General features: G+C 48.0%; 1 protein-coding gene across 1 annotated transcript in view; it reads right to left on the minus strand.

Annotated features, from left to right (window-relative positions):
- The window catches only part of LOC135241726 (transcription initiation factor TFIID subunit 4-like), a 71,002-nt gene that overhangs the window by 27,768 nt on the left and 15,606 nt on the right, over positions 1–27,628 (minus strand). Inside the window, exons 3-13 of the mRNA XM_064312342.1 lie at positions 27,074–27,190; positions 26,347–26,541; positions 25,312–25,434; positions 24,440–24,529; positions 23,595–23,816; positions 22,252–22,327; positions 21,286–21,400; positions 17,232–17,401; positions 13,315–13,445; positions 12,374–12,499; positions 7,766–7,822 (exon numbers count right to left, since the gene is read on the minus strand). Coding sequence (XP_064168412.1) covers positions 7,766–7,822; positions 12,374–12,499; positions 13,315–13,445; positions 17,232–17,401; positions 21,286–21,400; positions 22,252–22,327; positions 23,595–23,816; positions 24,440–24,529; positions 25,312–25,434; positions 26,347–26,541; positions 27,074–27,190 — 1,422 coding nt within the window. The remainder of the gene's footprint in view (positions 1–7,765; positions 7,823–12,373; positions 12,500–13,314; positions 13,446–17,231; positions 17,402–21,285; positions 21,401–22,251; positions 22,328–23,594; positions 23,817–24,439; positions 24,530–25,311; positions 25,435–26,346; positions 26,542–27,073; positions 27,191–27,628) is intronic.

A 27,628-nucleotide genomic window follows, 5' to 3' on the forward strand; every position in this document is an offset into this window, starting at 1 on the left:
ACGATTCTGAGAACTGAATAATCAGACGACGGGGACACGCACACACAAGCAATACTGCAAACGGAAGCGCTAAAATTACCCCCACACACCATTGAAATATAAAGACGAGATGGGTTCACAAAGAGCCGAATACAGGGAGCGTATAGCGGCTAATTAAGACAGGGGTTACGCTAATGTGAAAGGAAGTCATGCACACTGCGTGAGCACGCGCGGCTGCCTGGCCCGGCAAGGCTAACGCAGACAGGGCTAACACAGACTGCTTTAATTTGAGGAGAGTGCAGTCAACGCTGACCCAGGCAAGGCAATTAGGGTGGAATAAGGGTCACTGGAAGAGGCCTAACAGACATTCAGGGGGGGTCAGAGCCTGACCTGAAAGTCTGGTCTCCTGTAATATCACTGATGGGTCAAGGATGCTGATGGCTCAGCCTGGCACCACATTCACCAGATTACAGCCCGCAGTGGCACGGGCACATGCACGGCCGGCAGGTAAACGCAAAGCCTTGCGTCTGCGCTCGAGAATCAAACCAACACGCTGCGTCTCCCATGGCTAGAATCACGCCTGGTGAGTGATTTCCATAGCGATGCTTGTCTGGTGGGGCCAGTCCCACCACTGTTCCATTAAGCTCACCATTGTTTAGGGGACTGGTAACAGCAGGATCTTACAGCAGCTCTGCTAGACTCTCAGAATTGGAACCTTTCTTTCAATACATCATGTCTTGAGTTTGAACACACGCACAGACCCACAGAACCCAACATATACATTTGCCAGGTTCCATTAGTGTCTTTGTTTAAGTATTAGAAACTCATAAGGAGCATAAATGCCAGTTACAGCAGCCTGCCCGGTGCCCTTTGGAAGCAGAGAGAAATACTTGTAGACTCTAATCATTTACAAAGGTCAGGAGCAGAGGAGAGCCTGAGAGCATTGCTTTAAAATTCGATTGATCCTTATCTTCGGTCAGGCCATAGAGAATATAAGTGGTATTTCAGCTATACTGCAATTATAGGCCTCTAAGGCAGGGGTAAATAAATGTGTTCACGTCTAACTATCTGGTAAATGTTCAGTTTCAATTTGGAAACTCCTACCACAATCATTTCTACGCTGTCAAGAAAGTCGGCAGTAAAAATCAAATTTGTCAGTGCTGCGGCTCTTCTGGCCGTGGTCGAGAGATGCTCAAATCCATCAGAGATCAGCACCAAATGAAGAAAAAAAACGTGTTGTAATTGTATGCGTGCAATTTAAATATTTTAATACTGGGATGTGTGGCTGAATATTATTTAGTCGGTATGGTCCTTTTTTTGTGTGTGAATTATTCATGTGTGCATAGGGGTCTAAAATAAGCATTCTTATTAAAATATGAAAAAAATTGTTTTTCTGAAAAGCTTCTTTTAAAAAGGCTGGCACAAAACAACTCTTATCAAAGCCACATCTGGGGATACCAGTCAGCCCAGTAAAGTCCTGACTGCCAAGACAAAATGTTTCCCCCTCTCTCTTTCTCCACTTGCGGTTTTGGCAGGGGTACAAATTCCCCGGAACCCCCGAAAAAAAGAACCCAAATCCACTTAGATAAACCCACACGGAGGAGGATGTGTTCCTCAAACCCAAATTCCTCACCTGCTGTTCTCTATCTGTGCGGCTCGTAACAAAGGCCCCTCCCCCCGCCCCCCCGCCCCCCAGGCCCGCCCCGGGCCTCGCAGACGCTCGCAGACAGATGTCCTTCGCGCCGCGCATCGCGGGCGGCTGACGTCACGCACAGCCCGCGGGGCTCAGCGCGAGCGGGAGGCGCTATCCGCTATGAAAGGCAGGAACATAAAAGCCGGGCAGGGTGCCTTCCCTGATCCCCCCCCCCTTCTTTGATGTCCCCGGGGGGTGGGGGTGGGGGTGGGTGGTGGTGAGGGGGGGGGCACGCAACGGGAGGCCACGGTGGCCACAACAGACAAGCAGCAGGCACGGTTAACCTTGGCTCAGTCTTAACATGTCCTCCTGCTACACCCTTCCATCTCACAGTCCTGTATGCTTACTTTAGCCCACTCGGTTTCTCATACAAAACCCACAATGCAGCTGCACAGACTGCTGGAGCTGGATTTCCTGTTAACTCCGCACACTCATTAAACAGGCCGTTTGTGAAACACCGAATGCCTTCCTATCGACAGAAAACTACACTGAAAACAGTGGTCTTGGCAACACACTTTCTCCGATTCCATGGAACGTTTGAAATATGATCATGAAAACTGAAACTGAATTAATTTCTGCTATGAACACAAAACAGCTGATACCAGCATGCACTAGAATACTGTACAATTGTGGCACAGTGGTCTGGTCCTTCAGTAATTTGATAAACAGTAAATGCTTGCAGTTCATTAACCTGACCAGACAAATTTAAATGGGCATCAGCCTATGAAGCCTCTACAAACTTACCAGAGAATATTAATTAGGCAAGGTAAGGATTCCTTCATAATCATGCTTAATAATAGGTGCACATAAAAAAATATTATTAATCAACCGAACATTATTTTCTGGTACTCATTGCCTTGACATGTTTGATCTCTCATAGTACATACTAAGGTAGTGTATTGTATTTGTAACATTTGGTGTTAAGCAACGACGCTACACTCTTCTGTGTTTTTAATGTCTGGCTGTTTTGTCTAAGCAGGCCAACAGCCAGTCTGTGCCATTTGTATTGACACCATCACAATAGGCATACTAAGGGGTATACCGTTTTCACACAGTCTGGTGATACTGTCACTCATACAATTGACTTGACATATGCATATTTAAGAATGCTATACTGAGCTGAAAAAATGCAGTAATCATTAAAAAATTGCTTATCTAGGGGAAAATTTCTGCGTCTTATATTTTAATGTTCTTCGTATGCTTTGTTACTCACATGCCACCAAGCTTGGTATGGCAATGCCTTTTGGAAGGGAAAGAAAGATAAGGTAGTCATCACCTTCTATTGATCACGTATAATTTGCATCTTGCAACGATGAGAACTCATATATTCACACTCCAAGAGGAAGATCTCAATGATTTATTCATTTCAAATCAAAATTGGAAGGTAGATGAGAGGAGTTAGTTCACAGGCAGCAGCCGACTGCAGGCTCTGAGGCCGGGCTCTTCTTTCACACCGCCTGGGGGGCCTTTGTGTGCAAGTCCTAATTAACAAGGTGAATCATGCAGCCGTTCTCTAATTAGCGAACATGACAATCTAATGGAAACATGCAGGAAGAGCTGGCACACACAAAATCACTGCAAAAAAAAAAAAAAGTCTCCTTCCCCCTTTTTTCCACCATCCTCCCCCACCCACCCACCCTCACCCCCATCCACATCCCCAGACAAAAAAAAAAATCCATTTTGAGCATCCAATGTGTAGCGAAGGAGCACTGGGTCAGTGTTCGGATGCGTGTAGAAAGATTCCCAGGTTGGGTTTTTTTGGGGTGCTTGCTCGAATGGTTGTTCCTTAATTGAAACATGTCCTCTCTCCCACCCTCTCTCCTGTTATCCAAGGCGTGGAGTCTGACGACTTGCCACGAGCCTAGCCCAGCGCACCCAATTCCCCTGTTGCACGACTCCCAAGGAGTTGCACTGTGCACAAAGAGAGAGCCGTCCTACAGGCTTTAAATAGAGCCTCACTTAGGAGACGAGCTGCAATCTTGCTCTGAGGCAAATCTGCTTTTTTGTTGTTTTCTTTCTCATTACACTACTTAGTAATATTCTAAAACACACGGAAACACCAAAGGACTTTTAAAGCCTTCTCTTTTTTTCTCTCCATGATGTCTTCAGGAAAAAAAAAAGCAATAGAACGCTGGAACTAACAAGAACAATAACCAAGTAAACTAAAAATAAAAAGTGTTTGCACGTACTAGTGCTGTAGGCATTAAAAACAGCTCTTTGTGCATTGACAGGTCGATCTTGAACGTCTTGACAATTTTTGAAGGTCGGATGTCAGATTAAAGTCAATGACTTTCAAAGGTTGTTTATCAATTTGATTTTCAACAGACGTCACCCCACAACTGACCATGTGCTTGAAGAACCTTCTTTTCAACCAATTATATTTACCAAAATTCTCAACAAAACATTAACGCAATAATGCAACATCCAGGTCAACAAAAATAAATCTACTGGAGAACACCCTAATCATACTTTTCAACTGAAATGGACAAGATGGCTATGAAAATTCCTTGAAAGTCCAGTTCCATACGCTCCATTCCTCAAACACTTAAACCCCCATGAAATTAATTCCCACCCGAGTCCATGAAACAGTTTCAATGCGGACGCTGAAACCTTCAGTGAGAAGAATTACTGCCATCCATTGCGGCAGCCATTAAAAAGTTTAAAGCTTGCTTACACGGTTCAATATGAATACAGGCTAGGTAAGATTTGTGGGCTTTGCCACTGGCACTGTTGGCAGAGAAAACACCGTTTGGGGACTGACAACACTGGGAACCCTGAAACAAAGATCATTTATTGCACATCCACAGAAGCTCAAAGCCTAAAATGTTGAGGAATAAAAGCTCATTTCTCACATAACAAAGGCAGCAAAAGGCTGGTTCAACAGGATTTCACTAGATTTTTATGACAGATTGTAGTACACGGGCGCTCAGTCGGTGCTCTTGAGATCAGAAAGTCACTATATTATATCAGCGGGGTTGGGGACTAATTCAGAGCCAAGTGTAGTGTCATTTAAGCACACTTATTCTATTTTTTGGACACACTGCTGTGATGAACACTAACTGACAATAGAATTTGAATAAATAGGTGAACAAAACTTCAAATATTGATAGTTCTGAAAATAACCACTCTAGTGGCATAATCACTAAATTGGCAACACTGGTTCCATGGTGATGAGGATACCCTGCAACCTAAGATTACGTTTCACATGAGTGTGAAATCTGCTCCACTCGTAATCTGACCCTAACGATGAAGAACGAATAGAAACAGGGCAGAGAACACAACCCGCCTTCCTCAGACACCGTTACCACAGTTACAGGGGATTGATTAGTCCACAGTATCCTGTGAGTGAAACACTATCAGCAGTATGGCTGATGTCTCCATTTTTTTCCTCGATTTCGATGAAGAGGCCAGCGATAAAGCAGCAGGGCCCAAGAGGTGTAAGTGGGGAAATGAGGCCTGGTTCCCTGTCCCCCCTCTATAATTCATCTCTCAGTGGACTACTCCTCCCACAATTCCCTGCCCACAGTGGTCAGCACTGCTCTCTTCTCTAGGCCACTGGCTCTTGTGTATTAAACTATAATTGCTCTTTTCCCATAACATATTTCAAATAAATAATGTATCAACTTGACTGTGCCACGGTCAGTAATTATCACTATTCCACAGCGAGATAAAAGAAGAAAAGAAAGTATCTATCCTGGAGTCACTCCATTAAAACGAGGCCTTCGCAGGGACACAGTGAACCCTGTTATTTTCCCAAATCAGCGACCGGGAAGCTCCATTAGCAAAGGTAAGCCGTATAATTGCTTAGCCTCATCCTGACCCAGCCCCTTCCGAGTTCATCAGCAGAGTGTAATATTTGAGTTAGGTAGCCAGATGAAAAGCAGGGCTAACACACAGAGCTAACGGGCAGGGCTAACGCGTAAGGGCTGACGCGCAGGGCTAACAGGCAGGGTTAGCGCACAGGGCTAATGCTCAGCTGGATGAAAAGCAGGGCTAGCACACAGGGCTACCATGCAGTCATAATGCAGCGCTGCAGCCGTCGCTGCTCCCCGCGCGTGCGGCTCCAGCGGGGCTCTTCCCAGCTGAAAGCCTTTGTTCTGAACCGCCGAGCGATGAGCCAGGGAGCGGCAGCGGCGTCTCAGACAGGAAGGGACACCCAGGGACACAAAACAAACGCTTAAAAAATGACCCATACACACACCCCCATTTTTCTTGGCCATAGTGTTTCACCATTTCCAAAATGGCCCACCTGACCTCCGTGGTGCGTCCGATTAAAGCACACAAAAGGGGCGGGGCCAGAGCAGGGCCTCCCTGGCACCCTGGGGAGGAGGACCCGGCTCTGCAGGCAGGGCTCGCGCTCACTGGCTGTATCGGGGGCCGGCTGGCGGTGCAGGTGTGTCTGGCGACGGCACGGGGGCCCACACCAGCGGGTTCGACGCGGTGAAGTCCCGCTTAATTAACCCACCGTGGAGAGCCATGCCAGAACCGCAAACCAGCCCGGGTGTGTGCGGCACTCTGAGCAAAGCTTCCCAACGATGAGCCGCTCCACCTCCGGCACTGCCCACCCCCGCCTTCCCAAGCACATCGTATTTAAACTCGATTTCAGCTCACATTGCAATTCATTTTAATATATAACTCTGGAGTAATTCCATCTTTCAAATAAATTTGAAAAAAAAAAAAAACCGCCTTCCCCACCAGCTGCCTGGGAGTGGAGCGATGGCTCATTATCCTGATGAAATTTCTGCAGACATACGGGCTGCTGACAGACTCAACTGTGACACAAACAGATTCTCCGCCAGCCGCCAGCTCTCTCCCCTACAGCCAAGTCAGGTGATGGAAACCGGAGCGGCGCAGGGCTGAGAAATATCGGCCATTACAACCCCAAAAACCTGTCCCGCTCGCGTCGCCGAGGACATTAAATAAAATGTTATTTCTGTTCTCCTTAAAATTCCGAATGGGGAGGCGCATTCCGCGGTTTTCATTAGCTAATCTGGCTGCGCTCTGATGACGAGCAGGCCTGCCACTTAATGGTGAGAAGATCCACTTTGATAACACAGCCACGGGCAAGAACATCACACAGCCTATTACCCACCTTGATTTACATACACATGACTTATGGCAGAGCTGGGATCCAATCTGGAATTTCTAAACAATGAGATGCTCGCATTCACAGGACCTCTTTTTTAGAAGGAATAGTCAAACACCAGCCGCACGCTGCAGTTTAAAACCTGCTACCTCTTCAGCAGTCCAGAGTTTCCTCTCCTCGGATCAGACAAAATGTCCCCGGCCTCCTTCGTATTGCAGAGCTACCATTATACCATTATTAATTGCCTTCATGCTGAGCTTGTGGGTCCCCTTGTAATAACAATGGAGTCTAGTCATTTCTTTACCGCGGAGTAGTTTCTTGCAGTTGATAAAAAACAAAATGGGAATAAACTCGGGGAAAGTTTTAGTGCATTTGAACAAAGTTTACACGGCATGGTAAACAGGGCTCCAACCAGGAAAAAAAAATAGATTGGTCTACTCTGGGAGCCACTCGGGAATTGCAAATGTAAAAGTTTTTTTTTAATTGGGGATAAAAAAAACTTGCCTCTAAACAGTACAAAAGGAGGACTGGTCTCTTTCTCTTTAATTCTAGATACTTCTACAAAGGATGGTTTCAAATTCTGAAAATACAGCAATATTACTTTTTTTTTCTTTTTTGCATTAACACACCCCAACTTAGAAATCCCAAACTGCTCCAGTGAAAGGACCGATAATAGTCTTTATAATGCAAATGGGCTGTTAAGTAGCGTGGTGAAGAGGGGAAAGGCACTCATCATCACAACACCAATTTACCTCTTTAGCAGCTCAGAGTGCAATAACGAAAGAGCAGGAATCTGAAACACAGCTGAATGGGGGTAAAACAAAAAAAAAAAGAGGGGTACGGAGCTTTTTTGATACAACTTCCCCAATGCGGACATCTAACGGCACAAATAATTCCTAAAACTTTTAAAGTGGGATTTGAAACAGCGCTACATATGTAGCAAGGCATGAAAAATTCATACGCCGGAGCGGTGAAATGTCAAGCGTAATGATGTGTACACTGCTCACCTCCTTGGCTTTCTGTTTGAGTCGAGCTTGCTCCGGGTCCTCCTGCCGAGAGCGACTCTGCAGAGCGAGAGAGAGAGCGAGAGAGAGAGAGAGAGAGAGAGAGAGAGAGAGAGAGAGAGAGAGAGAGAGAGAGAGAGAGAGAGAGAGAGAGAGAGAGAGAGAGAGGCACAGGTTAATGGCTGCTTTGAGGACCGCCACTTCTGTCACAGCCAGCGCAAAAGCGCTGACAAAACAGGAGCGGGATAGAGGGTGTCAGGGACAGCGTTTAAATTCGCACGCGAGCGACGCAACGCTGTGGGGCCGACGCACGCCCTCTTCTTCGGCTGTAAATAAAAGCCGGTCGCAGGAAATTTTAATCAAAGGGAAAAAAATAGCTTGTTAACAACCCCACAAACTCTTTACATCAACCCTGAGAAACAGATGCCGATTCTCTATCCTTTTATTTGCATGTGCAGTGATTGCTGAGGTCGAGTAGGTCTGTCCCTTCCGTCTGTATCGTGGCGCTGTATATCTTTTACAGCACAGCATCTTTGTCACAAGACAGAGCCTGACTGTCAGGAACCAGTGTCACTCTCTGAAATGAAGCAGTGTATGTGTTATGGGATGAGGTCTCAGAAATGAAGCAGTGTATGTGTTATGGGGTGAGGTCTGTGAAATGAAGCAGTGTATGTGTTTTGGGGTGAAGCCTCAGAAATGAAGCAGTGTATGTGTTTTGGGGTGAGGTCTCTGAAATGAAGCAGTGTATGTGTTTTGGGGTGAAGCCTCAGAAATGAAGAAGTGTATGTGTTTTGGGGTGAGGTCTCTGAAATGAAGCCTTGACCAGGATGTCCCTGTTCCTTTCACTGCAACTGTCTGAATATTGAATTAAATCCCAGGCCTAGCTTAGCCTATGCAAAAATGACTTTTTCAGCAGGAGATGGGAGCTGTATTAGACTGAAATTAGGCAATACATCATCTTTAGCTTATAAGTTTCCTAAGACCGTTTGCTGATGTGCCTCTTAGGCAGGCCTGTGACAGTGCAGGGCCTCTTTTTGGCCTATTTCTACAGTACAGCGCCTCCGTAACCTGCCCTTAACACCATCACCGTGTTGTGTGTCTGCAATGGAGCAAACCATGCCCACTTAAAATCACTGCACTGGAGTGACCCTACCAATCTGACCTCAGCCCCTCTTCCTCACTACCCCAGGAACAAGGCCAGCACCCGCCCTGGCTTCTCCCCGCTAACCGGCTTTAAACGCGTCAGGCAGCTAGCATACTGGGCGGTATCTCCGCTGCAACATTTGCCCTCCAGTCTGAGGGACAGTCCCTGAAGATCTGAGTCATACCCAATGGATGGCGGCAGAGGAAAAAAATTTTTTTCAAGGGGGTCTTATTTAAGAGGTCAAACTAAACTGTGCCCCGGCGCGAAGAAAACCGCCAAATAGCAGCCAGCGATTTGTGCGTGCACATGGAGAGCACCACCGGCACGTTTTACATTTCTCATTTCACACGCTACGCACGTTTGATGCTGACAAGACCAGACGCAGTAAATGCACTCCCACTGCAGTCCACGCACATGCATGTGCCCCAGTGTGTCCCACTGAATTAGCAGCAATCCGCTCAATTGGTTTAACAGCCTGGTAAATAAACGCTTGATATGTGATAATGACTAGTCTGAAGGCACAGGAAAAAGGGTAACATAGGACTTTTTGCTGGCATAAAAGATCCATGTCTGAGCGTCCTGTCACTTTTGACAAATGACAGCGAAACCCTCAGGTTATAGCCAATAAGAGTCAGGAATTCTGTAGCATATGCAATAAAGTTGGTGGATATTGCCAGCACATATGCCGTTTAAATATTTATGCGCAGAAGTGTAGTCCTATTTAAACCCCCTTTTTTTGTTTGTTTGTTGTCTGTTTTTTTTTTTTCAACAGTTACTGAGAACGGAAAATAACAGATATCACAGAAGCATAACCCACTGCTTAAAAGTAGCGCTGCCGCCTGTGACACATGAAGGATGTAAAATGGGTCAATCCAATCTAGAACTGGGCGCTTGAATGGGTCACGTATTCATCTGGTGGAGGAGTAATTATCTCCTGGATGACATCTCCATTATACATTAATGTAATTAGAGCGGGGACTTGTGCTACTGTGGGGATCCGACAACACCGAGGCCTTATTGCAGGACACCATCCATCCCCCGTTCAAAATGAACTAATTACCTCTGCTTTCCTCTGATGTTCCTCCCCCGTTCCTGTAGGGCACTTTCATCCCCGCGCTAAAGCCTGCGCCGCTCGTCTTCAGCGGTAAACTGGTAATAATGGGAAGCCCTGCTAGCCGGCTGCTTTAGCGCCGCTCGTCTTCAGCGGTAAACTGGTAATAATGGGAAGCCCTGCTACCGCTGCTTTAGCGCGCTCGCTTCAGCGGTAAACTGGTAATAATGGGAAGCCCTGCTAGCCGGCTGCTTTAGCGCCGCTCGTCTTCAGCAGTAAACTGGTAATAATGGGAAGCCCTGCTAGCCGGCTGCTTTAGCGCCGCTCGTCTTCAGCGGTAAACTGGTAATAATGGGAAGCCCTGCTAGCCGGCTGCTTTAGCGCCGCTCGTCTTCAGCGGTAAACTGGTAATAATGGGAAGCCCTGCTAGCCGGCTGCTTTAGCGCCGCTCGTCTTCAGCGGTAAACTGGTAATAATGGGAAGCCCTGCTAGCCGGCTGCTTTAGCGCCGCTCGTCTTCAGCGGTAAACTGGTAATAATGGGAAGCCCTGCTAGCCGGCTGCTTTAGCGCGCTCGTCTTCAGCGCTAAACTGGTAATAATGGGAAGCCCTGCTAGCCGGCTGCTTTAGCGCCGCTCGTCTTCAGCGGTAAACTGGTAATAATGGGAAGCCCTGCTAGCCGGCTGCTATAGCGCCGCTCGTCTTCAGCGCTAAACTGGTAATAATGGGAAGCCCTGCTAGCCGGCTGCTTTAGCGCCGCTCGTCTTCAGCGGTAAACTGGTAATAATGGGAAGCCCTGCTAGCCGGCTGCTTTAGCGCCGCTCGTCTTCAGCGGTAAACTGGTAATAATGGGAAGCCCTGCTAGCCGGCTGCTTTAGCGCCGCTCGTCTTCAGCGGTAAACTGGTAATAATGGGAAGCCCTGCTAGCCGGCTGCTTTAGCAGCACGCTCATCTCGGAGATGTGAGACCTTTAAAGCGGCTTCACCTGACCTAGGCTACATAAACTCGCTAACCTGGGTCAACAGGGCCTCCACCTGCTTTCATCTGTTTACTGCAACTTACAGTAACTGAAAAATATTAAGACTGTCAAAGCACAAATTCTCTAAAGAAGAAGGAATAAGTGCGTAAGAGAAGTCAACATTTATCGGTCATCTTATTCATCACTATGAACTCTTTAACATGACTAAAAAAAAAATCAATATACAAGTTCTTCAGTCTCTCAATAGCAATGGATTTAAAGAGAGTTGGTTAGTGTGTTTCTGTTTCATGCCATTAATTACCATTCCTTCACTCAACCTACAAATGAATAGAATTAGTGTGTTTTGGATGTTTAAATGTGTTAAATGTGTTAATCTTTTTCAAGTTCTACACAAACTCATGAGCAGTACTTTAGTTCATCCAAAGTTTTTAAAAAGAGAGAAAATTTAATAATTAGAAAAATATCTAATTACAAATTTCCAGTAAGATTATGGTGAATGTGATTATGATTTAACATAATCTAGGACGCCAGTGATGCAGAACTAAGGCCCAAGTCATAATCTTTCTTTCTGCTGATCATCACACAATCATGCTTAGTAGCTTTTTAAAAAAAAATCACACTTGGTTGTGTTTAAACCATAACAGTTGATTAAAGGGAATTCATTTTGCTTTACCCGACTCTAAATTCATGTGCTCTGAAAGTTGTCTCCCTCATGGGGTGCGGCCACACCCCCATTGTTGGATTAAATATTTCTGTCTGACAGTGATCAGAGAAAAGGACTGTTGAATTGCACTGACTCTCTGACAAATTGGGGAACAATAGCAAAACAATGACCACCTGCTAAGAGGGGAGGGGAATAACTGCCAGGCCACTCCTATGCAGTATTACGCTACTCCTCAGACAGAGGTAAAGCCATCTGCCCCAACAGGAACTGCCCCTCACAGCACAGACAGAGCAGACACAGCTCGTTACCCTATCATGCAATAACTTTCAGAACCATAACAAAATGTTAATGACACAAACAGGACACGAGCCTTCTTAAAATGAATCTACAAAACCAGAGTATTTAAGAATTTGGTTCAATTGCTGTCAGTTTTAATTTTAAACGACTCCAGATCCTTAAAATATTTACTTAACTTGTGGTTCTGAAAGCCCTTTTTAATCAAATCAGCGCCTCACTGGAAATACAGAGCCTTGAGAATTACTCCTATTTACTGCAATTAATGATTAAGCGTACGTTTCCCTGGAGTTCACTGAACTCACAGTAGAATGTTTTTTAATCCGGCAAACATATTTATTAATCATTAGTTCCTGTAAATTGTGTCCAGAATGGCTAGGAAGCAAATGGCACACGTGACGCAGGGACGTTTTCCATGTGAACCCTGCATCATTCCTGGCAACACGGAGTCGGCGTCCCAGGAGCGGACGTTAGCACGTACTTTAGCAGCCTTCAGGAGGATCTCCCTCTCCTGCTCATCCTTCCTCTGCTTCTCCATCCTCTCCAGCTGCTCGAAGAACTTGAGCTGCGACCGCACGTCCGTGGACTGCTCGTACCGCTCGCCGTCCTGCGGAGAGAGAACACACGCAGGGACCCCGCCCCCCGTCACACACCAGGCGCACAAGTTTGAAACACAAGTTTGTGGGTCGCCCAAAGTTAATGGGATAATTGTTTATTTCAGAGCGCGTCTGCCAGGCGGCTCTCCCCCCCCCCCCCCCGAACTGCGCTCGCTCTGTTCTCGCATCGCCCCGGTAACGCGGGGAGCCGAGTCGAGCGACGCAGCTCACATCTGAGGGCGGCGGCGCTCGCACCCGCGCCGCCACTCCCCCTCTCATCTCTCTGCCTCGTCTTTGTTTTGAGCTGAAGCTGCACCTCGTGCGCGTTTTTTTAAAAAAAATAAAAATTTAAATAGAGTTGCTTCTCGCCCCTCTTAGGACGCTTCGTTTTTTTCCGCTGATGTCAACAAGAGCGGTTTCTTCACAAGAGGCAGGAGACGCAAGCCCTCCTTCACATTCACAGAGCCTCATTTACAAACCACAAGAACACTAAACAAACCACGGAAAGTTACAGTGCTCCGCGCTTCTTCCACAGCTACCGGGAAAAACATCTTTCAAATGGAACCAGTCCCATTATTTTATTTTTTACTAAGCATAAAAGAGCAGCAGAAGTTGATTGTCTTTTCTCAAACTTATCTGGTTTCCAAAACTAAAAATCCATAAAGTACAGATGCACACTAAAGGTGTCTGTTATACCACTGTGTTATGTTCAAAATGCCGCAGAGCACTTTCCACACTTTGTTTCTGAAATCTGAAAAGGGTCGTGTTAGCCATAATGCAGAGTAACTGACAACACAGGGGTTGGCGATGTCGTTGAAGCACTCACTTTACACGTTTCCGTTCTGTGCTGCGCAATCATGGACACCTTCTCCAGCACGGACCGCAGCCGGGTCTGGGCTGCGTGGGAGATGTAGCTGACCGTCTCCATGGGGACCTCTGACACGCCAAACTTCTTCGCTGCAAGGGGGAACAGAACAAAAGCGCACTGCATTTCATCCTCGACGATCTCCAGCCACTGCATGTGGGTCACAGTACTCAGCGGTGCTAATTTGTGTTGAGAGTATTAAAGAGAACACTTTGCAAAAGAAATGGGGGGGATGGAGAGGTAGTGATATGGGAAAAAAATGATGAGCCCCTTTGCTCCCCTTCTTAAATGTAAACCACATTGGCCACCTTACAATAAAGGATAATTAACTTCCCTCAGAGCACTTTCTGAAGTTACAGTACAGAGTGCAAAAATTAGGTTGTGTTTTTTCCTCTTGCTCTTTTAATTTGCCATTAACATAATTCTCTCTCTGGTAGCCTTTTAAGTAAACCACAGAAATTATTTAAATCAGCCTGCCGATATATTCTTTTTCTTATTAACAGCTTTAAAGAGCATGGAAAAGAGACCTATATACCAGACAATTAGTATAATTGTCAAAAAATAAGAGACAAAAACATGTTCATCTGGATGTTGCATTATGTTAAAAAAGGAAAAGAAATACAAACACTAACTGCTGGCTTTGAAACGAGGGCTTCCGGCGATAAGAAGCCTCCTCACTCTCACGGCACACTTTTGAGGGTTAGAGCCAGCCTTTGATAAGGGACTACAATGAGAATGGTTTACATCTTCCATGTGCTTGATCTGATCATCCACTTTCATAGTTCATCTGATTTCCCGTCTCAAGCCTATGTTTTCAAGCTTAGCAGAGAAACTGAACCGGATGCCTGTGTTCTTCAGACAAAAACCCGTTCCATTAACTATGAACCAACGCGAAACACAACTGCAACTGCGTGCAAGTTGCAGGGCCACAGAATGAGCAGGGAGTAAATGTTTGTGATTTTGTGACACACCGCAGTTTACAGACAGGCCCTGAATTACAGCGGAGGGTGAGAGTAAGAGGAATGAGGCCCTCTTTCCTCCCTTTGCCTGTGTGCCAGGATGTCACAGCACAGCGCCTCCTGCTGGCTGGAGGGATCTACAGTACTGCGCCACCATGGAGCGGTGCGGGGGGGGGGGCGCTCCCTGACACTCCCGCTGCCGACCCCCGACCCCGGCCCGACGGACCCGCTCTCCGTCCCCGAAGGACGCACCCCCTCTCGGCCTGGCGAAACCGGCGGAGGAGGGGCCCGGGGAGGAAGGAGTGAGCCGGAGGCCAGGATGAGTCACAGCCCCACGCTGGCGGGTGGGCCGCCTGATTGAGGAGAGCTGGCAGGGCCGGGAACCTCCCCTGGTCTCCTGTCAGGAGAGCGCGCGCTGCGGCCAATCACTGACACAACCGAGGCGCGGAACCGCCACTCACCAGCAGGGGGCACTCTGGTCTCCCAACACTCAAAAGCTGGCACACACTGCCAAGAGCCTCCAGAGAAAGATTTACATTTTTAACATGTTCCTCCTCAAGGCGACAGGATAACAGCCACAGCAAGGCACCATATAATAGCACATAACCTTAAGCCCTCATTGGTATGCTATGTATACTAAATCAAGTACAGAGAGGGGGGCAGACACAATTTGGCTGAATAGGATAAAAAGTGGGCCCTTTCATGAGAGAGTCTTAAACTGTACAGTACACTCTCATCCCATTTTCTCTATTTAACTTAATCTAACAAAAATAATCTTCTCAAAACTGCATCCATTTTATTGTAATATTCAAACAAAGCAAGGCAATAGAAAATGGATGCCTGTCACATCGCAGATTTCAGAGAACAGTATGACTATTATTTTTAAAATATTACTGAAAATTATTAGTCATGTTCACATGATAAATAACATCTGATATCAGCAGACATATAAAAACAGGACATAAAAACAGTATTCCCAGACTGAAATACCCCTCTCCCCCCTTCCCCCCCCAAACGATAAGGCCTGTGGTTTAACGTTTTTCAGCATTTCGAGCGAGACCGTCTTCAGAACGCTCATACTTCAGTACACAGGACAAACTGACAACGAACCTTCAAAAGACAGCCCTATAAACAATTTATGTTACAGCCCCGGGTTCCGTGAATTCAGACAGCCACTGAAGAATTCATTATATTAGGTGAAAGAACTGCTAAGTGAGCCACGTTTTCACTGAGGATAAAAAAAGAGGAGGATTGGAGGCGAAGCACTGGAACGGTCTGGAAACCTCTAGAAAGCAGATCAGACCATCGACAGCAATGACACTACAAATACTGTCACAGGGATAGCAGCGAAAACACTGGCGAAAACGAACCCTTGATCGCACAGCACGGTTGAGAAATGGCCTAGATTTTAAAAACACAGCAAGTTCAAAGAGACAAGATTCCAGATAACTTGAACCGCAACCATAAATCTTGTTGACTGAATAACTGGAATGGGAAACGTCAATTATGAAATAACTGAATAATTAATAATTCAAGCGTTCCAAATTCCACAGTCCACATATTTTTAAAATGGGACTGTCAAACAATTACAATAATTTGATCACTGTAAACTTTGGGATTTTAAACATTTAAATAGATTTTAATTCATTTCCATTTTGATGACACAGTTTAATGGGGAAATTTCAAATTAAAAAACAATTAATATGTAAGCAGCTTTTATGGAATTATCTAAATAAATAATGCAAAGACATGATGTAGTTATGATGCAAGATCATATTGACTGACTGAAGCTTTTCATCCCTTCAAGTGCAAAGTTTCTATAATTACTCAGAACACAAAGTAAAAGACCCATCATTTCCATAACAAAGAAAAACTAAGAAATAATTTCTTTTCAAACCAGTATCAAACAATAATTTTCTGGACTGAAAAAGCAAATCGAGAAAAAAAAATGCTCAGACCAATAAAATTTGCCCTGGAATTAGAAGTACAAATGTACTTGTCTTTATAAGGTATTTCAAAATCAACCCTACGTCCCTGATATAATGTATTCGTATAGGGCATTATGTATCTGTCTCTATAGTGTTATTTGTATAGGGCAGTACCTATATGTCTCTATAGTGTATTTGTATAGGGGCAGTATGTATCTGTCTCTATAGTGTATTTGTATTGGGGCAGTAAGTACCTGTCTCTATAGTGTATTTGTATAAGGGCAGTATGTACCAGTCTCTATAGTGTATGTGTATAGGGGCAGTATGTATGTACCGGTCTCTATAGTGTATGTGTATAGGGGCAGTATGTATGTACCGGTCTCTATAGTGTATTTGTATAGGGCAGTATGTACCGGTCTCTATAGTGTATGTGTATAGGGGCAGTATGTACCGGTATCTATAGTGTATTTGTATAGGGGCAGTATGTATGTACCGGTCTCTATAGTGTATGTGTATAGGGGCAGAATGTATGTACCGGTCTCTATAGTGTATGTGTAAAGGGGCAGTGTGTATGTACAGGTCTCTATAGTGTATGTGTATAGGGGCAGCAGTATGTACCGGTCTCTATAGTGTATGTGTATAGGGGCAGCAGTATGTACCGGTCTCTATAGTGTATGTGTATAGGGGCAGTATGTATGTACCGGTCTCTATAGTGTATGTGTATAGGGGCAGTATGTATGTACCGGTCTCTATAGTGTATGTGTATAGGGGCAGTATGTATGTACCGGTCTCTATAGTGTATGTGTATAGGGGCAGTATGTATGTACCGGTCTCTATAGTGTATGTGTATAGGGGCAGCAGTATGTACCGGTCTCTATAGTGTATGTGTATAGGGGCAGCAGTATGTACCGGTCTCTATAGTGTATGTGTATAGGGGCAGCAGTATGTACCGGTCTCTATAGTGTATGTGTATAGGGGCAGCAGTATGTACCGGTCTCGAGGATGCGTTTGTGCAGCAGCCCCGTTGGCAGGAAGGTCTCATCCTTGCAGGACCGGATCTGGGTTCCCACCAGCTCAGAGTTGGTGGCCAGGATGCGGGCGCTCTCCTCGTTCAGGTTCACCCCGGCCATGGACGCCACGTCGTTGATGTCATCATCGTCCCTGGAGCACACACACGACAGGAATTACAGGACACGCATACCAGGCAACACCTCAATTATTTACCGTTTACTGTGTTAACAAAAACATATGGCGATAAGCAGATCATGCTAACATTTGTATTATTTTAAAAAGGCACAAAAGACAATTCAGTATCAAGTGATCCCAGTCCTAAATTCAATTCATGGGAGCAAATTGAGATTTACATCTGTCAAACCAAGGCTGATAAAACAAACTGTATTAGACACGGGTTCATCAGCGAACACTGAATCAGGACCTTAAATGCACTACAACTACAGCTTTGTGCATAACAATAAATTATAGTTATTTATTAACCAAGACTCCAGCTGAAACACTCCCACCTATAACCAAACATTATTACACCAAAATGAACAAGTTATCACCATTTTCATTGTTAAAGGCCATAAAGAGCTGGAATAACCCCAGAAACTGCATAATGAGCATAACGGCGCTATAAAAGGTGTCAATATGGATCCAGTAAAAGATATGGGACAGAGCTGTGTAGTGCAGGACTGGTGTGGGGGAGAACACTGTAGGAGCTCTCTGTGTGCTCTTTAAACTTTAGCTCCTGTGCTGGGCTCTAGAGCGGCGGCAGCAGCGGCAGCTTTGACGGAAGCAGACGAAAGCGTGCGGACGGGAAACCTCACGCAGGTCTGAAAGCGTTTGTATCAATGCCCGTCTCGCCGGTTCAGACGGAGGCCACGCGTCCGACCCCACAGAACATGGCAGGCCCTTTTCGGAAGTGCCGGCGCCCGTGTGCGTTCACACGATCGCACATCATCATGGTAACCTGCGCCGTGTCCTGCTGACGCCGCGGAGCCGCCGTCTAAACGCTCTTTACCGCTACACGGATCCTGACACGTCGGCGGGAGGCTGACACAGATAATTACAGCGCTTCCTTCAGCAGGAGAGTCACAGGTTCTTACCATTAACCGGCTGAGCCCACGTCTGAAACTAATTATTTACTTCAGATGTATTTTTGGAGCGAATAGAATACACCAACATATTTTACAGGTATTTCCTCATTTGCCCCTGCAAACACTGAAGTGTGCTGCTCAGGGTTCGGTATTTCGCTCGAGAACATCCATGTGAAATGACAGGCTTAATTTGGTTTAATTAGTGATTAGAAAGTAATAAATTTCAAAACGGCAGCCACAGGAGAACGGCAACCCACTGATGATTTATTTTTTCCAGAATGAACTCATTTTCAAAGTACCGCAAGATATGTCACTTAGCTCCAGATTAACTAGCATCTACCAGTGGCACATTTAAATTGCAGTAAGATGTGCTGTGGCTGTTGTGTCCCCGCTCCCGTGCACAGAGTAGAGGCAGTAAATTTACCGCGCCCCTCTCTCCGCAGTCCCCGCTCGATTTCGGCTAAATGCAGCGCAGGAAACCGCAGAAGCGGGGCGGACAGAGGAAGACACGGCACTCCTGCCCAACACAGCGCCCCTTTCAACTGCGCAGGGCTTGCTTTAGACACAAATAAACAGCGCGGCAATTAGGGGCATTCTGCAACTTCCCTCTGTACACAGAGCAGGGCACGCCGCGCAGGCTCCCAGCCCAAACTGCAGCGGCTCCCTTTGAGCGCTGCCAATTGTGCATTCAAAGCCGCTTTAAAGTTGAACCATATGCGGGAGCGTTCGGCGGGATGGGGGGGTGGGGGGGGGGGGGGGGGGGGAGGCCGAACACCGGAGAAGGGATCCCGGAGATGAGACGAGGCGAGACAGAGAGGCGGTGTTCGTCCGGAAGAAAACGATCCTGCTTCCGAACGCGTAGAGAAGAGGGGGCGAGGGTGGGGGTGGGGGGGGTGGGTTTTAGGGGAACGCAGGGTACTGTAATATTTCTGGACGCGGTCGTTGGGACTGTGATCCCAGCAGATGAGGGGACTGATCCTGGGCTTTGCAGCTTACGCGGCGCGGGCGGACCGGAGGACACCGCGGGGAGCATCTGCTTTCGCTTAGCGCAGCAGACCGTCTGCGGATGCTCAGGCAGCAGCAGCGCCCGTCAGTATGAAAACAGGTCCGGCGGCGCGTAGCCCCCTGCCCTGGACTCCGGCCCCAGGTCCGCTGGCCAACCAGCTCGCTGCCACTGAGCATGACTCTGCTTTTCTCTCTCTTCACTGTGGCCTTCTGTTCTTTCCAATCCCGAGTGAAAATGTGCTTCCCATTAACTGAAAATAGTCTCGAATAGAAGAAAACGATGCCATTTCTGGAAACGTAAACAGACATGGTCAGGCAGTTGGAACCGCACTTACTTATCCGTGTGTCCACTGAATCGTAGACATTTTTTACCTAATTCACCAATTGGCAATTTACAGCACGCAAACAAAAGAAAAACCACCAGCATTACGATGCGTGGCACAACCGTAACCACACACCGGAGCAAAGAGAGGAATTAAAAACCAAATACAGCACGCAGGCAGAAATAAAAAATGAAAAAAGCAGAAAGAAGGTGAGGATAAAATCATCAGTGTTTTTAAGGGGGGAAGCAGCGCTGTGTTTGAGCAGCTATTCTGGCCCCGGGCTCCCACACTCGCACACATGCTGGGAGAGAGTAGTGGAGACCCCGTCTGCACAGCCAGGATTTCTACACGCTCAGCGGCCTCGGGCTTCCTCGCAGACACGTTCATTTGTCCTCCGGAGAGGCCGGCGCGGACGCCAGGGGACTGCCGCCATTGTTCGCGCGCGAGCGCAGGGGCTGCCGTGACGACGAGGACCCCCGCTTTCAGACGGACCCCCGATACTTCCATCCCGGTAAGCAAAAAAGCCAGAGAAACGGCTGTTCGTTTCTGTAATTGCGTGGGGCGGCCAACGCCTCGTTCTCAAAAGCGATTTGTGGAAGAATGGCGGCGGCGTTCCGTTCGCAGTGAAGGAAAGCACACAAACGGCCTGATGGCTTAATCACCGAAGTCACCAAAGATTTATTGATTTATCAGCTGGCCCCGGCAGCGGTCACCTCTCCCCAGAGGAGAGCGAGCAGTCGCCCTGAACTTGGCGGGCAGCCCATGTGACCCGGGCCTGGCTGCGGAGCTGCTGCTCTCTGAGGGGACAGACCAGCAGCCCCCACGCCACCGTGACCTCAGGAAGAGCTTCAGGACCCCCGCCTCAGAGCGCTTTGTTTTGATTGGACCCCGCCTGCCCTGTGCTCAGGTCTCACTCAGGACTGACCGCAGGCCATTTGTCCTGGTGGGGGTGGGGGGGGCGGGTGTGTAGGGGGTCGGGGTGCAGTTCTGCCGGCTGCAGAGAGGGTATCACGTCCCTCTAACACACATTTTACACAGCTCACCCTTTACTGGTTTAACAGCTCAGAGGGCAGAGGTATGAAAAGGCTTACTGGTAGCAGCTTCTCATTTTTTAAGCATATGTATTATACATTATAATTCCTAAAAAATTGTGAAATTAATAACTCAGTGAATATAAATGAGCTATTTCTTGACTATAATATTATTACATGCATCCAAATGGAAAAGGACTAATGATAATTAATTCCCCTAATAATTTCTCCTTGCACAGGAGACGAAATACGGATTTAATGCAGCCATTTGCAAAAAAAAGTTTGAGGGACTGCATAGTGCTCCTAAAAGGAAAAACAGGCTGCACCATTAAAAAAAGAAATCACCCATTTCTTTCCGTGTGCATTATAAGCAGTGCATCCCAGTTTTGATAGTAGCGGGAGAACAACTGTTAGTCATTAAAGAAAAAGACTTTCATGCATGCAGCTTTAAACAGCCTCTCTGGGTAGCTGTGCTGGGAGGGCAGCCCCTCACCATCTTGGTGAAATGCTGCCCCCAGGTGTTTGGTCTCTGTAAGTCCGGGCAGAATTCTCTCCATCTCCACTGTCTGCACGGAGACCCTGCTTCTTACCTGAAAGAACCGCCTCCAGGGTCGTTCAGCTTGTTTTTCTGATTTGCGGAGACCTGAACAGCGAAGCCCATGGGACTTCTGCTTGCTTGTATTGTTGGTCCCTTTCCAATAGCGCCTGAAAAAAAAACACAGGCAATATTATCATGAGCTGTCCAGGAGTATTTCCATCAAACGCCCTCCCGTAGAAGGAGTACCTCAAACCGGCTGTGCCGTCACTGGGGAGAGACGCGTGAGCAGAGAGCTCCGGAGCGTTCTCTCCGGGCCGCCCTGCGCAAACACGTCGCCCTGTCAATACCGCTGCGTCTCAGCGGCTCTCCTCGCAGGCCCGAGCGCGGCCCGCCGCTCCGAGGAGCATTACCGGGACGGCACGGCGACAGCCAAAACAAATTTAAACCTGATTTTAACAGCCATGTTCCCAGCCGAAAGGCACCAAGTATTTTTAGAACTTCCCCGCATTCCAACTGAAGGACATAAAACAACTTACAGATCCTTCACTGCAGGCAATTCCAAGTCGAAGCAGAGAGAATATGTATGCACCTCTGAGCATGCACACAGACACACATACAGACACATAGACACACAGACACAGGGACATACAAACACAGACGCATAGACAGACAGACACACAAATATACACGCACAGACACATAGACATACTAACACAAACACACACACACACACACACACACACACACACCCCTGTACAGTACAGACTGCAAACGCCCTTAGCTTTGGGTACCAGGATACCATTTTGGGTATATGACCGTTGTAATAAGGATACTACTGAGTGCTGAGGAACCAGGGTTACATTTTGAGTACACTGTTGCCCTGTGATCCCCCATATGGTCCCTTAAGTTAATTTACAAGGATTCAGTTCCCTGGAGAAGGATAATAGCAGACCTGCCAACTCTGGCGTGATCTAAGATGGGTCAGTCAGCATGCGATAACAGAGGGCTTGCACTGTACCTGGTGCTCGTATGGTCTGCGTGATCACCATGGGAACTCGAACCTGGCCCCCCTGGACGCCTGCTCTCTTCACACCCTGTGGGGGGGGGGGCATCATTACCCAGGGGGTCAAAGCAGATCTCACACAAGAAATACACCAAACCCAGATCACAAGCAGAGAATTCAACAACCAATTCATAACTTCACTGTGTTCCTGCTGAGCCAATCATGGGCTTAACAATAATGTGCAAATGAACAGCCCTTCATAAGCCATTTCGTTATGGGGAAACATACTTTAAGATACCTGGGACAAAAAGGTACACCTCATCCTGCGCATGTTTTTTTTGGTGAGCACAACTGAGGAGGGGAACAAAGTGGAGGAGTGTGCGTGTGTGTGTGTGTGGGGGCGGGGGGGGGGCATCAGAGGGCCAAACGGGGGCTAATAAAAGCACTTTCCTGGGTGAATGTGACCGTGAGCGAAGCCTCGGGGAGCACCATTCCCCTCAGCGTGCTTTCAGCCCGTTCTCTCCGTGCAGCACTGCTCCACTCCAGCATGCGATGGAGAGGAGCGGGGGGCTCTGGGGCTACGCTACGCGCCCGGCTGGAGCACCGCCCCTCCTGGCAGCAGTGAGGGGCCTGAGCGTTTCCCGCTCGTATAGCATTCGCTTCGCTGTGAAAGTGCATTTCCAAACGCACGCTTCCTTCATGCGCGCTACATAATTATACGTGCGGGGCTGTGCATGAGCTCGGGGGAGGGATTAAGATCAGCCTCAGTATTAAGAGATACCTGACGCTCAGCTTGAAGTGTTCTCAGTAAGCAGAGGCATGCAAATGTTTGATCTTTACAGGGGTTCAGGCTGCAGCCTCACGTTCGACTAGCGCAGACTCAAACAGTTCTGACAACAGTTCATCGTTCTCATACTCGCTACTCTGTAAAGTGTCTTTGAGACAGTTCTCTGCAAAAAGCACTATACAAATAAAATTGAATTGAATTGAATTGAATTGAATTGAATTGAATTGAATTGAAAACTTGTGTGTATAGTTCAGTGGTCACCATTCTCTGAGTGCTGAGTACAGTTCATCATCACTGATTGGTCACCGTGTGGCCCTGCCTCCAGAAACCCTGCTAGGAAGACTAGCTTACAGGCTCTGTTCATACCAACCAAGGCCACGACCCACTGGTGACATTTTCCTTGTGCCAGTAGACCTGTTAATGTGAACCCTTCCTAACCGTGCACTCAAACAGGCTTTCATACACGATGTGTACTAGTACCGTTATGATTCCAATAGGAAATGGCAGTTATCAGAAATCACAGAAATAATGGAAAATAAATGAGCTTTCAGTTTCCCTGAGGAGGACCTACCAAGGCGACAGAGTGCCCGTGGGCGCCCCCTGGCAGGACGCTGGATGCCGGCACGCCGACGCTGTTGGGGTGGCGCGCGCGGACGGTGGGCCCGGCGACGATGGCGGGCACGGTGCCAGCGGCGGCCTGCGGCGTGCCCGGGGCGGGTTTGGCCTGCTGCAGGGGCTGCGTCAGCGACTGCTGGCTGTTCAGCAGGGACAGCCTCAGGGCCGGCAGGCTCTTCTGCTCACCCAAAAAAGAGAGAGAGAGAGAGCACAGGTCTCCATTACAGCATTTATAAAAACATGGTGGCCGTCTAAACATCCGGCACCTTCCGTGAAATCTCTCCACCTGTTCATTAAAAGCCACAAGACCTAATTAAAGCCATTTCTCTCATAACTATTAAAGGTAGCGCTTTTTAAAAATTATCTGATAAACACCTAAAGCAACTGCTCATATTTCAGGAGTATATATATGAGTGACACTGAAGCCCTTTGTGTTTACAACACTCATACTGGCAACTCCAGACTCTTGGATAAGAGAGGCACTGAAATATCCACGGTGGAAAAACAGGTGAGGGGTCTATTATTAATATCCCACAAATCTAGACCAAAGTAACTCTGCCTCCCATGAGGACAGGGCTGCGTTTGCTGGCAGAGCAGCGACTCTGTGACAGGAAGTGACAGTCATGAGCCATGGCAGGAGAGCGCTGGGGGCCGCTGACACAGGCAGCCACGCACAGCCTCCCTGCTCGCCTGTCCTCCGGCCCGGCCAGGGGCGGAGCATCCGCCGTTCCCCTGGCAACCCCGCGTCACATGAGGTTAGCGCCGCCCTGAGTGCCCGTGACAGGCCGTCTGCACACCGACCTTGAGGAAGGGGACCAGGTAAGGCTGGGGAGACGACTTCAGCTCCGACTGCAGGCGGTTGGTGAACTCTTCCGGCTCGATCTTGGCGTCCTGCAGAGGTAGGAGGAGGTCAGTGGGGAACACGCTCTGACGTGACCTATCTCCCCTTCATAAAAAATACATGCCAGAAATCAAACCAGATTAAATATATTTAATATTTCTCGAGGGAGAAGCTGAGCATTGACATTTGGCCAATCCAGCATAATATCGCTGCCATTTGAAAAAGAACTACTTGCTGCCACCAGCAGACGGATATATGTATTACAACAGACAAAGAATCAATTATCAAGGTTATCACGACAATCGATAATTACAGTAAATCAATTATCATGCTCTTTTTGTTTCAGGAACTTCATCCACTTCATTTTTAAAGTAATCTACAGAATAAATCTAATTCATATTTAATTACTTTCCCAATATTGTTTGAATTATTTGCCCACTCAATAACCAACAAAAAAAAGCCAGAGCTCACAAAAGGTGCTTAAAGACAGGCCATGAATGTTCTCTTTTTCATTTACATTACATTTATTTGCTATTATTTAGATGTTTCTGTACAAAGTACCTTGCAAGAGCATTATGGGGAGAACAGAACAGATTTGATAACAACACTGCAGAAATGTGGCCATTCTCATTTTCACTATTTATTTAACACTTATTCTAGTTAATAAATCCCCCACGAATCCTCCACGAGAAACCATACGCAGTATAAAGCACCTGGACGCTGTGACTCTGGTGAGCAGCCACTCTCGCGCCCCTGGAGTACAGCAGGGTACATAAAGGCGGAGGGAGGGAGCCTCCTCTTCCTCACGAGCGCGCGGAGGCGGCCGACTCACCAGCAGGTCCTGGACCAGCGCCTTCACGTTCCGGGACGTTTCCGGGGAGGGCGAGTTGTGGGACGCCAGCTTGATCAGCGTGGCCAGGAAGTTCTTGCATTTCTTCACGTTCTCCTGCATCTCCTAGGAGGGGAAAAAAGCGAGCGCGGCGCTCAGCTCAAGACTCCCGAAACGCTGGCGCTCCTCCGGAGAGGCGCCGGCGTTTTTATATCGGGGGTTTAAGAACACATAGGCATCGCCCACAATCGCACTGCAGCCGCCGCCTGATCCTTTCAAACGCACCTCAAACACCTTTCATCATTTCACCTGCTCTCTGCTCTTTCTGTTGTTGTTACTGTAGAACATGACAACGCAACAGACGCACTTCAATAAACAATAACGTGCAACTCTGCGATAGGGAAGCACTGGGGAGGAAGAGGGGGTGGACAGCTGATTGCAGTACTTCATTGTCTACACTGGGTGCCTGGGGGGCAGAGATCTCTGGGGGACACGGGCAACACATTTATACAGGCCAAACATCTGGATTCTACAAACAATGGCTGCTAACACATTCTTTTTTTAAATCTGTAACCAAAGTGTTAAAATTCTTTGGACATAGCGAGTGTAATTACAGCCAAATCACAGCAGAACAAAACTCCGTACAGGCACTCTGCACCTCTGAGAGTAACAGCAGTCCCTCTGACTGCCATGGAAACTAATAGAAATGTGCCTACTTTGTTACGTTACTCTCTTATTCTGAGCCAACAGAGCTAACCTTTTGTTGGCATGTAAACGTTCTGCTGTGTGACAGTGTGAAATAATCAAAGCAGGCCTCAGCCAAAACGCAGAACAATTATAGCACTTGAGACTGTGTGAATTTGGGAAGCCCCAGTTTAATGTGGACCAGAGAGAGCCAGAGCCAGGCCGTGGGAGGCCAGGCCAGCCATAAGAGAGCCAGAGCCGGGCTGTGGGAGGCCAGGGCAGCCGTGAGAAAGCCAGGCCGCTGGCACTGTGGCAGTCACACAGCCCGGAGACCCAGCGCGGCGCAGCCAGGACCTGGGAGATGACGGACGCTCCGGGGGCAGGGGGCGCCGCGACGACGGGCGTGGCGCTCTGCGGGGGCAGGGGCTGCAGGGCAGGCTGGGGCCCGGCCTGGGGGCCGCTCTGCCCCCCCGCCATCGCGGCGGGGGCCTGCTGAGGAGCCGTCACCGCCGCCGCCGGAGCCAGAGAGCCCACGGTCACTGCCGGCTTCTGGAAGAGAAGAGCAGGAGACAGAGAGACAGACAGGATGTGACTCCTCCTCCCAGCAAGGCCACAGAGAACAAGAGAAAACGCTCACACGTCACACTGGATGTGCTAACTTCTGCGGACATGGCAGCACGCTGCGCAGGGCAGCACGGGGGGGGCGCCCAAAACACACAGCCCACAGTGCCCTCATGATTTTTATAGCTTCCATTAAAAAGAGAACTTTGAATTCATCGTAAACAATTCCATGTCAAATAGCAGTATTTAACAGTGCTAAACAAACCCAGACTTCAGAGTGAATATTTATTCAGTACTCAGTATTTATGCAGATTTATTCAGTATGAAGCCAATACTCAGAGATAAAACATGTGGATATAAGGGCTAAAGTTAGGAAATTAGCAGAGAAGCGCTTAATAATAGACATTTCTGATGCCTACAGTGTGTGGCATTACCAGGGGCCCTATCAGAGCCCTGGAATGGTGAATTGGTGCAAAACAGGAAGGGGGGGGCAGGGGGGGAGGATGAGGAGGCTGCTCACGGCCGCGGCTGTGGCCATGGAGACCTGAAGGGCAGGGCTGCCGGCGGAAGCGGGGGACTGCACCATCTTGGCCTGGACTGGCGGGCCTGGACGGATGGCCTGGGAGGTGATGGCAGGCTGCAGGAGGAGAGGAGGCGTGGTTACTGTACATCACCGGGACACAGGGAGATCAGAAACGGACAGGGAGACACCGGGGACAGGATCAGTCTACTGCACACAATCTAAAGAAGCAGACATAGGAGACAGGGTGGGACTGCCCTGTGTGTCTGCACCGCGTGCGCCACTGGGATGGACCGGTCCGGCCCCTTAAAACCGCCACCGCCGCTACGTCCGTCACCGTCGCCCAAACTGCAGGCCACACTGCACAGGCTAATTAGCACAGAGGAGCTCAGCTATGCTCCTGCCGAGCACAGTCTCCGGGCGGCAGGCTGTGGGGTAGCACTCCTCCTTGGATGCGTTCCTTACAGATGCAGCCTTTCGTAAAGCATGCTTCCAAGCTTCATGAGCCTCGCTGGACACCCTGCCCCCCTGAGCATAGCAACCAATGACACTATG

This window comes from Anguilla rostrata, chromosome 16 (assembly GCF_018555375.3).
Source record: "Anguilla rostrata isolate EN2019 chromosome 16, ASM1855537v3, whole genome shotgun sequence".
Lineage (NCBI taxonomy): Eukaryota > Metazoa > Chordata > Actinopteri > Anguilliformes > Anguillidae > Anguilla > Anguilla rostrata.